We start from the raw sequence: 14,518 nt of genomic DNA on the forward strand, positions 1-14,518 counted from the left end.
AGGGCTTCCAGAACAACGGCCAGTCAGGCCTGTGGGCTCAGCTTCCCCTCCCAGTCAGCCGTCTCAGGCATTCCCAAGGCCAGCTCTTGGCCCAGTTCCTGACCCTCTGAGGGGGCTTTTGGGGGGCATTCTTGTTTAACAATCTGTCCCCTACACTAGAACTTAAAATTATTTTTGTAACTCTCGTAGTTTGCTCGAGGGGTGTGGTTGGGGGGAAGGAACTCACCGTAAATAGTGCCTTTAGTTTGGCAACACCTATCTGTCAAAGTTCCAAATGCACACGCCGTCAACAGCAACCCTGGTGCCGGACTTTTCTTACAGACATCGTCGCCCTAATGCACAGAGGACAGTCTCAGCAAAACACTGGTGCTCACAATACATCAACGGGTAAAGCAAGGGTTCCTGCCCCGGTGGAATTCGTTCCGGTTTGCATCCCATGTGCCGGGAGCCCATTCAAGGCTGGGGCAGATTCACAAGCCGGGCCATGGAACCATCTCTAAGCTGCATCGTTAAGTAAAAAAAGCCAGGAGCGGACAGAGCGAGACGTGTGCTGTCCTGCGTGTGAAACGTCGCTGTGTTGTCTGCGGACACATTTCCTGGAAGGGTTCGTGAGAAACTCCGTCAGACTCGGCCCCTGGGAAGGAGCACTGAGGGACCAGGGACCAGCTTTGGGAGGAAGAGTTACTTTTCACTGTTTGTGAACTTTGAATGTTTACCCTGCGCCCGCCTTACCAAACAACGCAAAGTGAAACAAGTCACTGAAACATCAGGCCTCTTACTTTGCCGCGGGCCTTCAAACTAGGTAATCCACCAGGGCAGTCTTTCCGCCTGGGCACGAGTGACATTCGGGGCTGGACAATCATTTGTGTTGGGGACCGTCCTGTGCCTTGTAGGACGGTTAGCGGCGTCCCTACCCTCTACCCACCTTGGTAGCACTTCCCCCCCCCCCCTTGGCTGTGACCACCAAAAATGTCTCCAGACATAGCAAAATTCCATGGAGGTGAAGTCACCCCTGGCTGAGAAGGAGTGCTCTAGGAAACACGTGAAATAGGGCAGCCGTTTCCATTAAGCGATAAGAAAGTTGAAACCCAGAGTTTTTATTAAATTTTTAAAAATTGTGAGCCTCATTTTATTGTTACCTATTCGTTTATAATCTTAAATGGACAATACTCTACTGTACTTGCTACCTTTTAAACAACCTATCGATAGGGGTGGGGCGCCTGGGTGGCTCAGTCAGTTGAGTGTCTGTGTCTGGATTTCAGCTCAGGTCATGATCCCAGGGTTGTGAGTTCAAGCCCCGCATTAGGCTCTGTGCTGACAGCGCAGAGCCTGCTTGGGATTCTCTCTCTCTCTCTCTCTCTCTCTCTCCCCCCCCTCCCTCTGTGCCCCTCCCTCATTGTACTCTCTCTCTCAAAATAAATACAACTTAAAAATAATCTATCAATATACAAATGGATATATAGAAACAGAATGCATCTAGTTTTTCATTTAGTTTGATCAGTTTCTGGTAACGTTTCAGCTAAGGCAAATCTCACTGGAGATGTCTGGGCTGCTTCGCACAGTGATCATTTAATCTTGGGGCGCCTGGGCGGCTCAGTCGGCTGAGCGTCTGACTTCGGCTCAGGTCATGACCTCGCTGTCCATGAGTTCCACCCCTGTGTGGGGCTCTGTGCCGACAGCTCAAAGCCTGGAATCTGCTTTGGATTCTGTGTCTCCCTCTACTCTGCCCCTGCCCCCTCTCAAAAAAATAAATAAAACATTAACATTTTTTTAAAATGATCTCTGTCAAGATTTAGGAGAACTCTTTAACTGCACAATTATAATCACAGTGACATCAGACATACTGCAAAACCAAATCCCTTGCTTTGTTCAAAATGGACTTGTGTGCAGCGTGCTGCCTTCCACAATGTACTCCTGGCCCCCCAGAATGTGCAGGGTTCTTCGGTGGGTTATTACTAATGTCATGAGGGCGGGACTAAGCCTCGTCATTGTGTGTGTATCTTGTGTGTGTGTGTCCAGCATGTTTGTGAGGAGGGGCACGGAGACGGTGCCCAGCAGGGTGCGCACCGAACGAAGGCAGGCAGTGGCCTGGAACCGAAGCAGTTGCGGACTGCTGTCAGCCCGAGGCTCCAAGACGCACGCGCCAGGGCTGCCTTTCGGGAGGCCTCTAACCGGTCTTGGTCTCAGTGGCTGGCCATAGGAGCAGGGACGGCAGGCGGTGGTGCCCGCCAGGGGGTGCTGTGCGTCCCCTCGCCAGATCCTCTTGGTCTCTCAGGTTTACTGTGCTGGGGGCCGGGTCGCAAAGGCGAGTAAGACCCGACTTGACCGCTCGCAGGGGGCGGGGTTGATGGACCCCGGGAGCAGACCTCGGTCATTCCGTGTGGTCGGTGCCATGACTGGCGGGTGAGGGTGGAGGGGGGCAGTGGGGTGGGGGCGCCTCTGGAAAGCTCAGGGCAGGGCGGGAGGAAGACCGCCCTTGCGCCAGAATGGAGGCTGCAGGAGGGGTGAGCCTGGGGCACCAGCAGGGGAGAAGTCTAGATGCCCCTGGAGAAGTGGGACGGGGAAGGGGAGCAGAGGGGCACCCAGGCCGTGGAGGAGTAGTGTCAGTGCCTTTCAAGGAGGGAGAGCAGAATGCTTTAGATGGAGGGTCACCAGCTGTAGGGACCTAGCTAAGAGGGGGTACCCAGAGCAAGGTCCTTCGGGAAGCAGGAGGGGAGGGCACAAAAATGGCAGAAGCATTTGTCTCCCGCTGCTGGAGTGACCTGCCGTCCCACTGTGCGCAGAGTGCCGGGACTTCCTGCCGCCCCACTGTGTGCAGAAGGCAGGGACTTCATGCTGTCCCACTGTGCAGAGGGAGGGGACTTCGCGGGTGCTTGGTGTTCAGGTGAGGTGTGTGGCAGGGTGTGGTAGTGGGGGGGGGGAATGGGAGGTAGTTGGGGGTACAGGGGTCAAACAGTGCATGTGGCTAGGAAGGGAGGCAGGTGAAGTCCGGAGGGGCTGGTAGGTGGGGAGAGGAAGAAGGTGACAAGGGACCACAGGAAGAAAACACATAGTGTGATGTGGGTTTGGGGAGGGTGAGGAAAGTCGCAGGATCCCGTCTGAAGGTCAGGCATCTGATCCTCAGGTTTCAGAGGTGGGGCAGGCAGGGCTGAGACAGCCTAGGTTGTGGCCCTGGGAGCTGGTGGCACAGGTGGAATGAAACGTCGCTGGAAAGGAGGACGTCAAGGCCACGTGCTACCGGGGTCCCCTGGAGGACAGCAGGGCTAAGGGTGCAGGAGTCAGGAGGGAGCTTCCAGGAATGAGGGACGGAGCGTGGGAGATGGGCAGTGAGGAGGCATGTGGGCCTCGGAGGGGAGGGGTCTTCGCCAGGGCTGGGCAGGGCAGGGCAGCTGACCACGACCCGACCCGTCGTCCCCAGGAACAGGAGGCGGTCCCTGAGCAGGACCAGGTTTAGCGAAGGCAGGAGTGTTCCTGGGAGCGGGCTCCTGCCCGCACACGAGGAAGGGCCGCGGCCACCGAGGGCAGACGGCTGGGCCCTCGCCCGCGGCCGGCCGGCCTCCAGGCTCGGGGTGGGGGGCACTGCTGCGCCCCGCGCTAACCTAACGGACGTGCAGCAGAGAGCCTGGAGACTAGCGCTGCGGGACCAGCCCCGCCTGGGAGCCACCGCTCTCTGGCCGGGCCTCTCTCCTGAGCCTGCTTTGGAGCAGAGTCCACCTTGGGGTCCCCGGAAGGCCTCTGTACCCCTTTTCGTAGAGGGGGCCGCCCTGCCGGGCGCAGGGAGCGCAGTTCAGGGAAGACACATTCCGGAAATTCCAGTTTCTGGGGGGCTTGGAGGGTCGCGGCCAAGAGGCCCGGCTGAGCTCCGCCGCCAGAGGGCGCATGCGACCCGGCGGGGCGGTCGGGGCCGTCGGGGGGCGCCGCGCGCGTCCGGCCCCGCCCCCAAACAGCGGCCGGCGGGGCCCGCGGGGCGGCGGGGGCGGGGCCAGGCCGGGAGGGGCGGGGCCGGGGGCGGGGCCGAGGGCGGGGCGGGGCGGCCGGCCGCGCGGCCCCCTCCCGCGCTCCCTCCCTCGCTCCGCTCCGCTCTTTCTTTCTTTCTTTCTTTCTTTCCTTCTAGCCGTCGGGCTCTGGGTCCCTGGAGCCTCCTGCGCCGCCGAGGGGGCGGGCCCTGCAGCCTTTGTTGCCGCAGGCCGGGTCCCGAAGCGGGAGCGGCGCGCGGGCCCGGCATGTCCTGAGCCGGACCGGGACCGGACAGCGAGCGGACGGGACGGACGAGAGCGCGCGCGCGGGGCCCCCCCCTCGGCGCCGCCCGCCCCGGCCATGCCCGGCCGCCCCAGCCCCGCGCCGCGGCTGCGCCCCCTGCTCCTGCTGCTCTGCGCCGTGGCGCCCGGCGACCCCGGACCCGCACCAGGTGGGTGGCCGCCCCTCCCCGCCGGCCGGCCCCGCGCCCCCCTCTCCTCGCGGCCCGGGTGTTCGGCACCGGGGGGAGGGGGGGAGGTCGGGGGCCAAGCCGCGCCGCTGGGCGCCCTCTACGGCCGCGCAGCCGGCGGCCCCCCGCCCGTGCCCGGAGGAAGCCCCTCTGCCCTCGGGCGCACGGCGCGGGCCCCCCCCACCCCCGTCTGGTCCGCGCGCGGAGGGCCCGGCGTGGAGACTCGTCGGCGCCTGGTCCGCGGAGCACCCCGCCGACACGCAGCGGGCCGGGGCGCGGGGTCGGTGGCGCGGGGTCCCAGCTCGCGCGCCCCCAGCACTTCCTGCCTCCCCTCCCCCGAGTGTGCAGGCGCCCGGGCGCAGCGGAGGGGAGCTTCTCTCCCGGCCCTGGGCTCGGCTCTCCCTGCCCCGCCCGGCTTGCCTCCGACGAGCCTCTGGCCAGAGTCCAGGTCCTTGCTCGGCCGCGGAGCTCCAGGCGTCCGAGGCAGCCGGCCTGGAGGTTTCGGAGCCGAGGGTCTAGGGGACCCCTGGCCGTGTGCCCAGGGAGCGCTGATGGGGGCCGGTCGGATAGCCGGGAGAGAGCCATGCGGGCCAAGCGGTCGGGAGGGCTTTGTAGGGGAGGAGAGGCCAGAGCCCGGAGGGACTGGGGATGGATGAACTTCGGGTCGGGGGGGGGGGCGGGGGGCGTCCCCGCGGCGGGGCGTGGGCTGCATGGGGCCTGCGTGCTGGGGATGCCGCAGCCTTGGAAAAGCGTCCGGGGCCGGAGTGTAGGAGGAGGCACTTTAATCAGATCTTAGAAGTTTTGGGGAGCCGTTGAGGGGAGTAGCTCATGAAAGCAAGGTTTCAGGGAGGTTCCCTCTAGCAGTGCGTGTGGAGTGTAGAGGGAGCAAATATTTAATGAGGTTCTTAATTCTCATCAGTCCTACAAGAGTGCTGCAAGGCAGGTGACAATGCGGGACAGGCTCAGAGAGGAGGGTGGCTTGCCAGTCTGGCCCTTTAGCTACTGCGTGAGTCCTTTACCCCCCTGCTCAGAGCGGGGACCCATGGGGACTGACCAGGTGATGGGGATGAGGCAACACGGACCCCCTTGGCCCAGGGGACTTGGGTCCAGGACCCTGGCAGCTGTGAGAGGAGTGGGGAGTCGGAACGTTCTCCACTTGCACTGGAAGCCAGACCCATGGATGAACTTGGCCAGCCTCCTGCCCCTCCCGGGCTGTAGTTAAGTGGGGACAGTGGTGTCTTCCTCCCCCGGTTCTTGGCAGGACTGAGATGGTGAATGTCAGTTGCTTAGCACAGGGCAGAGTGACTGACTACCGTGTGGTGGCCATTTTTGCTAATGCCACAGAGACCCAGGAAGACCGGGGAGACCTTGGTGGGTCCTGTGCTTTGGACCTGCCGTTTGGCAGTGGACGCAGGGCAGGTAGCTTCTCCCACCCAATGTGCCCCCCACCCCTGGGTGGAATGTCTATTGTGGTGTCCCCGCGGGTACATGACAGGGGGCCTCCCCGTTCTGCCCCCACTTGGGGTGCCTGAGCCCTGGGCTGCCGAGCTGAGCCGTCTCACTGTCGTTGGAGCTGCCCAGAGGTCCTAGACTCTCCCCGCTGCACATGACCTTCTTTGAGACCAGAGGGCATATCCTGGACACACTTCTAGGAAGCTGTACCCTGATTGTTTGTCCTGTGACAAATCAAGGGATTTGTTGGGGTTGGTGGGACTGGGGCCTGGTAATGTCCCCACCAGCACGCTGAATTGCACACGTGGCCTGTGTGTGCGTGTACGTGCGTGCGTGCCAGGCACACGCAGGCCGACCTGAGGAGGACGGCATCTGTCTCCCCCACATCCACACGCACACCACACACCTTGGTTATTTGTTATCTTTGGCATGAGCTTCGGGTCAGGTCGTTTGAAGGGCTGGACCGTCACTCTGGTTCCTGAGAGAGAGGTGACAGTAAACACCACGTTGGCATTTCTCTGGTAGAAGCTGCAAAGTGACAGTTCTGTCACCTAGGGATGGTATTCAAAGTATGTAACACCCTGAACAGAGCTCCTGACCTGGCAGGAGGGACTTGGCCGTGAACCACTGGCCGTCCGTCTTCCTGCACAGTGTCCACACCCATCCCCTTGCCCAGTGCCCGTGCACCCGCATGCCTTCTAAGACTGGACCCCGCAATTTCCCCTTGCCGGCACTGGGTTCTGCTCGCTTCAGCCACCAGGTCTCTGCCAGGGGTCGGCTTTAGGAGACCATGAAAGAGTTATTTGTTTTATAACACACTTTGCCCCCTTTATGACATATTTTAATGGCAAAACAATAAAGTTAATTACAAAAATAATTATGCAGAACAAAAGAAGAAGATAAAAATTATGGCAAAGTGATAGCTTCCTAGAAATATTTTTCTTTTTGCTTTTTTTTTTTAAAGTTTATTTTGAGAGAGAGACAGAGAGAGAGAGAGTGCGAGCTTGAGCGTGAGCAGGGGAGGGGCAGAGAGGGAGAGACTCCCGAGCAGTGACCACACTACTGGTGCTGAGAACATGGCACTCGAACTCAAGAACCATGAGATCATGATCTGAGCTGAAACCAAGAGTCCGACGCTCAATCCGCTGAGCCACCCGGGAGCCCCTATTTTTCTTTTTTGATTAAAGAGTATTTTCTTGGGGCGCCTGGGTGGCCCAGTCGGTTGAGCGTCCGACTTCGGCTCAGGTCATGATCTCACGGTCGGTGAGTTCCAGCCCCGCGTCGGGCTCTGTGCTGACAGCTGGGAGCCTGGAACTGCTTCGGATTCTGTGTCTCCCTCTCTCTCTGCGGAGTATGCTTCAGAGTGTCTCTTGCTAATTTTCAGTTACAACTTAGCTCTGTTTTCTGTGTGTGCCACGTCCCATTCTTGGCACCTGCGTGTGAGCCCAGGGGACTCTCCCACAGGCAGAGAGAGCAGGTGTGACGATTATCATACCCATTTCGCAGATGGAGAAACAGACCTGATGCTGGAGTGTCTCCCCCGTGGGCTAACAGCCGCGGGTGGCGTCTCGGTCTGGCACACGCTGACCCTCGAGCCGGTTACCTGCGTGCCTCTCTGCTTGGTCCCCGTCGCAGTTTCGAACTTAACAGACTGCTTCTGTATAACTCACCTTGAATTTCTGTCCTGCGGTGTTTGCCCACGGTCTAGAGCAGGGATTCTTTACAGGACCGCACATCCCAGGACACACGGATCCTCGCTCCCCAGAGACATTTGTTTGGAGTCCTTGGGGCCATTTCTCCGCACTGCTTCAGACTCCCCCATCACATGCGAGCTCCGGACGTCTGCGGGTGTGCACGTCTGCGGGTGTGCGGTGCGGCTGCGGTTCCGCGGGGCAGTGAGTGCGTCAGGCCGGCACCGTGCACCCGCACCTCCAGCCGGTCGTTCGTGGCCTTGGCCATGACTGTCCGAGCCCGGGAGCCGCTTCAGACCTTGGGATGTAGCTGTCTCGTTGCCCACCTCTTTGTCCCGTGCCCCTCCCTCCGTTCCCGACCTGGGTTCTCTGCGCCGGTGAGCAGGGCCAGGCCAGCCTCAGCACGATGGCGACTGCCCCGGTCACACAGCCACCGAGCGGCCGGCTTGCGGCCTGAACCTTTCTGTGCTCCAAGCCACGTTCTTGGCCGTGCACGATTTTTTCACTCCATTGCCCCATTGTACAAAACGCGTGCGTGGCCGAGCTTCCCGTCTTGTGTTGCCCACACCCGTGGCACCTTGTACTCTCGGGGTCCGTCACACGGCGCCCACTACCGCGACCCTCCGTGGGTCCACCTCACATGTTGCCCTCTCCAATGAGACTTTTCCTCCTCCATCCGTCCATGAGGCATCCCCTCCCCTGCCTGGGGTCCATCTCAGCACGGGGCCAGGGGTGAGGATGAGTGCCCTCTGCCGGGTCTCTGTTTTGAGGGGGAGGACGGCGTCCTCTGCATTTTCCTGGACTTTGGAGCACCCGCCGCTCCCTCGCCAGGAGCAGTCAGTGGCGCCACCCCAAACGCCACACACTAGGGCAAGTGAGCAAACATGGTGGGCGGGCTCTCTCTTGTTTTCCCGTTGTTGTTAGAAATTCAGTTCTTTGGTCATTGAGAGGCAGCATAACCGTGAGGCCAGAGGACCCTACCTTTACAGTTGGGGACACAGCAGGGGGCCGTGGGGCAGGCCGCTGGGGGGGTATGGGCCCTCTCCCAGGGGGGCTCCCTGCTCGACTCCAGCCACTTCTGCCACATGGGGATTTAGGCCTGATGGGGATAGATGGCCAGGCTTTTCCAGGAAAGCTGAAAACTGAGACTTTGTGCACTATCGCATAACTTTTAAACATAGGCAACTGATTAAATATTTCCAATATTTGCGGAAGCCAAAATGAACGACCAAGATCAATAAACCGACAGAAAACAAGTCTGCAGGCGGTGGTTGGGAAGCTCTAGTCCCAAAGGCCCTCGTTGGACGTCAGAGAAGGAGTCTCCCTCCTCAAAGTGCCGACCCCTGGCTTCCAAAGGTCAGCCTCCGAGATGAGTACGTCAGAGTCCCTGGAAGGCTCGGGAAAATGCGGAAAACGCAGAGTGAGGGGCCCAGAGCTCTGGGGCTATGGAATCGGTCTCTGGGCCGTCCCAGCCTCTGCACTCTTCAGTCTTTCCAAGCTCTCCAGGTGTGGCCGCTGTTAGACCAAGTGCACTCCCGGTGCAGGGTCGTCCAACTTCCCTGACGATGGCGGTCCCCCGAGGCTCTGGGGGAAAACCCAGCTTCCTAGTCCCATTTCCTGGAGATGCTGATTCAGTGCGTCTGGGACGGGGCCTGGGAATTCGTGTCTAACAAATTCTTACCCGAGAAGTCTGGAAAATCCTCGCACGAGTGTCCTCCAGAGACTCGGGGAGGGAAGATTTGCCCGGAACCACACAGGGTCACCCGGCACGTCCGCCTCTCGCCTGAGCACGTGCTCTTGGGCTGCAGCCTGAGGGCCGGCCGCCCGGCGGTTGTGGGCAGTGGGGCATGTCCTCCGCAGGGCACTGTGCACGTGGTCTGGCAGGACCCGGGCGAGAGGGTTTCTGCAGCCTGGCTGGGATGCGGCTCTTGGCTGGGTTCCCCGGCAGCCACAGAGGGAGCCTTGGTGGGACATCTGCAGGGTGTCCGGGCATGCCTGTGGCCCTAGGGGTCATTGTCCTGGGGAGCCGGACATACGCCCGGTTGGTCAGAGCAGGACGCAGGGCTGAGACACACTCTGGTGGGCCACTTTCCTGACTGTTCCTCCGAGCCTGGAAACTGCAGAGAGCCAAAAGAGGACAAGAGCCTCAGCCCCAGGGTCCCTGCCCCCCACCCGCCGTGGCGCCACTCTGCTGTGTCCGTGTGTCCACACGAGATTTCTTTTGCAGATTAGGTCTGGTAGCTAAAGAAGTCTGAACAACTTGATGTAGCACAACTCCTTCATGTCAGTGATGAGGAAAGAGGCCCAGGAGGGGACAGACCGCTGAGAAGGCAGAAGAGCGTTCCTCAAGAGACAAGCCATCTGGGAGACCTGGAGCCCAGTCCCGGCTCGATGGCTCTGGCTGTGTGGCTTCAGGCCGGTTGTGCGCTTCTCTGAACCCCCCTTTGCTTTCTTCAGAAGCAGCCTGGAGACTTTACTGCAGGTGCCCTCCTGGAATCTGCGGCCCCAGGGACGTGGGCAAAATGGAAAGGATCCGTGAACTTGGACGGGAAGATACTAGGTCTTCAGGCTTTTTACCTCCGTTTGCATTTCCTTCAATTATGCATATTAGCACCAAAGTACAATGGCATTAGCACCTGTGATTTTGTTACCGAGGCAAACAACCAAAACACTTTTCTGTCTCATTACAGTTGCAGGTATCTTGAGACAAGGTTGATACTCGTCACTTCAAAATCACCATAAAAGTTGCCCGTAGAGCTTGTTTAATGCGTTCACAAAGGAGCACGTAATTCTATATCCCACCTCTAAAATTATTCTGATAACTGTGTTTCAATATGATCGGTTTCCTTGGCACTCATTTGCACCTTATGCGTTTGAAAACATTATTCTGAGAAGGGGTCTGTGGCAAAAAAGGCTAGGAATCTGGTGTTAGTGGGAAATCAGAGAGGACAGATGTCTTCCAGGTCTGGAACCTTCTCTTCAAATGAACCAGAGCTGCTCTGCTCAAATGGGGGCCACTCATCTGCGTGGTCTTCCTCCGTCTCTCCTTCGCAGGAGGCCTGGAGGGACGTGCAGAACCCTCCGGCACCTGAGGGCACATGTTAAAGTCCACCAGGCTATACGATCCCCGCAAATCGTAATTGCTGGCAGGCGCGGTCATCGGGCCAGGCACTGCTGTGTGGAGTGGTTCAAGTGGTTCAGATCACTAACCCTCCCAACAGCCCTAAGGGTGCAAATGGTTTTTACTCCCATCTACAGATTGACTCACTCACTGAGAAACTTAGTCTTAACTGCTCAGAGTCCTAGGACACTCTGGGCCCGTGAAGTCTTCAACAAAGACTGGAGAGCTTCTTGCCCTCCTGGAGTTTGCATTGGGAGAAAATAGAAAAAAAATTGAAACAAGGCATATGGCATTCCCTGAGTGCTGTGGGGAAAAGGGGGGGGGGGGGAAGCAGGGGCAGAGGGGGGCAGGGAGTTGCCTTTTTTTTTTTTTTTAATTTTTTTTTTCAACGTTTATTTATTTTTGGGACAGAGAGAGACAGAGCATGAACGGGGGAGGGCCAGAGAGAGAGGGAGACACAGAATCAGAAACAGGCTCCAGGCTCTGAGCCATGAGCCCAGAGCCCGACGCGGGGCTCGAACTCACGGACCGCGAGATCGTGACCTGGCTGAAGTCGGACGCTTAACCGACTGCGCCACCCAGGCGCCCCGGGAGTTGCCTTTTTAAAACAAAGTGGTCAGGGGAGGCGGCAGTGAGACCTTTGAGCGGGGGCTCGATCTTGCTGCACAACCTGCACAACAGGCAGCGGGCAGGGCAGCGTGTTCCACCCGGAGGGGGCGGCAGTGCAGCATGGGGGCGGGGGTGGGGCGGGAACCGCAGGGAGGCAGGTGTAGCCGAGGTGAGACTGAGAATAACCTTGCCCGGGGCCACACTGGCCGGAGCTCTGCCTTTTTCGGAGGCGGGCCTCCTCTGGCCGCTGCGCCGCACGCAGACGAGGGGAGGGGGCCCGCGGGAGGTCGTCGCGGTGACCCGGGTGGAGGAGGGGGCCGGGCAGGTGCCCCGCAGCCCCGACCGCAGCCGGTTTTCTCCCCGCAGGGAGCGGCGCCGACGGCCGCGCGGCGCTGGACGTGGTGCACCCGGTGCGCGTGGACGCGGGCGGCGCCTTCCTGTCGTACGAGCTGTGGCCGCGCGCGCTGCGCAAGCGGGACGTGTCCGCGCGCCGCGCCGCGCCCGCCTTCTACGAGCTGCAGTACCGCGGGCGCGAGTTGCGCTTCAACCTGACGGCCAACGCGCACCTGCTGGCGCCCGGCTTCGTGAGCGAGACGCGGCGGCGCGGCGGCCTGGGGCGCACGCACATCCGCGCCCGCGCGCCCGCCTGCCACCTGCTCGGCGAGGTGCAGGACCCCGAGCTGGAGGGCGGCCTGGCGGCCATCAGCGCCTGCGACGGGCTGGTGAGTGAGCGCGGGAGTCCCGGCCGGTCCTCCGGGATGGCGGGGCTCAATCCTGAACGGAGCCAGAGCGCCCGCAGGCCTTGTTAGGACAGAGCCTCGGAGGGTGGGGGTGAGTGTCCGAAGCCTCCGTTTCTGCCGGTGCAGAGAGCGGACTTGGAGAATCCCTGTGCAGGCCAGGTAGCTCCTCGAACCGCGCGGTTCTTGCTCCTTGGCGGCGTCAGTTAGGACTGCTCCCCCACAGCCGCTTGGGCTGTGCTTCTCCAGGACAGGCAGCCTCACCTTCACCCCCAGGGGGAGCAGGCCTTTGGGTGGACGTGGTCGCCTCCCTCTGCTGGGGTGCACGGGGACCCCCCAATGCTCTGGGCTAGGTGACCGGCTCTGCCCTCCCCCTCCCCGCGGGGATGCGTGGGCCTCCCCCCCCCCCCCACCCCAGGGTCCTCAGCTGAGGTCGCTCAGGAGGAGCCACGGGCAGTAGCAGGACCGGCCTAATGAGAGCCCACGCCACAGCTGCCACACATCAGGCCCTAGGCGCCTGCCCTTTCTCGCTAATCTCCTTGGATCCGCAGCAGCTGTTCATATGGGTGTCATTCCCATTAACAGATGAGGAAGCAGGCGGGGAGACGGACTGGCCCAGGGCCACCCAGTTAGCCGGTGCTGCGGTCCGCATTCACACCCGGGTCTGCAGCCCCTCTGGGGGGGGGGGGGGGCACTCTCTGGCACGCGGGGCTCACCTCGACCCTGCACAGCCCCGGGGGCGCACTTGGTGCCGTGGAGGGAGCTGCGGGGTGAGGGAGTGGGGGGGTGAAATCCTCTTCCCTGCCGGAGCCCTGAGCTTCCTCAGGAGGTGGCCGGCTGCCCAAAGACACTTCCCCAAATCCCTCCCTCTTGGGGCCTCTCTGAATGTGGCGGATGTGCCCAAGACACGCCCGCCGGGCTTCCCTTCTCCGAAGGTCCTGGGACCAGGGAGTAGGATGTCCTGGTGACTGAGCATCTCCGTGGCTGGGGTGTGGGGAGAGCTGCGCTTGGAGTGATTCATCACCTCCGGGAGAGTGGGCTGCAGGCCAGCTTTGAGACGACACAATGGCTGGCATGCAGGGGAGATGGATAGTGGCCTGGGCGTACCGGGCGGCCCGACTCAAGACGGCCGTTTGGGAAATGGCCTGGGTGCTGGCCCCGGGGCCGCCCGACTCAAGACCGCCGTCTGGGACCGCGCGGAAGATGCCATCTCAGATCTAGGGTGCTCCCGTCTCCTGCTCCCAACAGGGCAGGGAAGGGGGGGGGGCGAGGTGGGCGTGTGCGGCATCTTCGGAGGCTGGTGGCTCCGGGGCTCAGCCCCCAGGCCCTTGGCTGTGTGAAACGGCCGGGAAGGACGTGCCAGGTGGAGGGTCCGGAGTGAACAAAGGCCCAGAGCGGGAGACGCATGCGCGCTCGGGGTCAGCGGGGTGCTGGGAGCAGCGTGGGCTGGGCGGGCAGCACGGGCCTCGAGGACGGTGGGGACGGGAGTGCTCATCCGCTCCGTGTGAGCCTGCACCTCTTCCCAGACAGGTGTGTTCCGCCTCTCCAACGAGGACTACTTCATCGAGCCCCTGGAGGGTGTGCCTGCCCGTCCTGGCCACGCCCAGCCCCACGTGGTCTATAAGCGCCAAGCCCCAGAGAGGGGGGCGGAGCTGGGGGGCTCCAGAGCTCCCGGCACCTGCGGGGTACCAGGTATGGTCCTCTCCTGCCCGGGGAAGGGGATGGGCCTGGAGGCACCGAGCTTCTTTCCAGAAGCTTCTCTCCCCATCTCCATGCACACCTCCCCTCGGACCAAAGGGACGCAGACAGACAGACACATCACCACAGCCCGTGCCTTCCAAATGTGCCTCCGGCCTGAGGCCTCTGCCTGCCAGGCCTGCCCCAGCTGATGCCCTGGGCTGACCCCTCTCACCACCTCCTCACCCACTGCCTGGCCAGGCCCACCAGGGCAGCTAGCCAGGAACCTCCTGCCCTTCCCCACACTGGTCCCCGCCCAGAATAACTCCTCTCTGTCCCTGGGGACCTAGCTCCAGCCCTTCTTCTTCAGAGCGGCCACGGTGCTGGCCAGTCCAGGTAGGGAGCCGCCTACCGTGGGCTGCCGGGTTGGGGGACTGCTTGGCCGGCACGGCAGCCTCGGAAGGTGCCACCGCTCAGGGACTCCACTGGTTGGAACAGATATCCGGTCATGCTTCTGGGCCTTGGTTTTCCTGCTTCGTAGATGTGCTGTCTCTTCTGATCCGGGTCAGCCTGGGACAGTGCAGTGGGTCTCCCAGGCAGTGGGCTGGGCCCTGGGGACCGCGTGTGCTGGGATGCACCAGCCCCCCGGGGCTAGGGGCCCAGGAGCTGCCTCGCTGTGTGTTCCTGTCCCCCGTTTCATTGCCCCCCTCCTCCGAGGTCAGCTTCTGTGGCTGTTTGGCTGATTCCTGTTTGTAGGTGGGGATGCTCAGGGTCAGAGAGGGGAAGTGACCGGGTCAGGGTCACA

The 14,518-nt window shown here is 61.3% G+C and overlaps 1 protein-coding gene across 2 annotated transcripts in view; it reads left to right on the forward strand.

The window, feature by feature from the left end:
* The first annotated feature begins 4,044 nt into the window (after positions 1–4,044).
* ADAMTS7 (ADAM metallopeptidase with thrombospondin type 1 motif 7) overlaps positions 4,045–14,518 on the forward strand; it is a 50,728-nt gene continuing 40,254 nt past the window's right edge. Inside the window, exons 1-3 of one of the 2 annotated variants that reach the window (XM_086711773.1) lie at positions 4,045–4,408; positions 11,666–12,021; positions 13,563–13,728. In XM_086711773.1, coding sequence (XP_086567899.1) covers positions 4,318–4,408; positions 11,666–12,021; positions 13,563–13,728 — 613 coding nt within the window. In that variant the 5' untranslated portion in view covers positions 4,045–4,317. The remainder of the gene's footprint in view (positions 4,409–11,665; positions 12,022–13,562; positions 13,729–14,518) is intronic. The other variant, XM_086711772.1, reaches the window with a different exon arrangement.

This window comes from Puma concolor, chromosome B3 (assembly GCF_028749965.1).
Source record: "Puma concolor isolate L17-30 chromosome B3, mPumCon1.1.hap2, whole genome shotgun sequence".
Classification (NCBI taxonomy): Eukaryota; Metazoa; Chordata; class Mammalia; order Carnivora; family Felidae; genus Puma; species Puma concolor.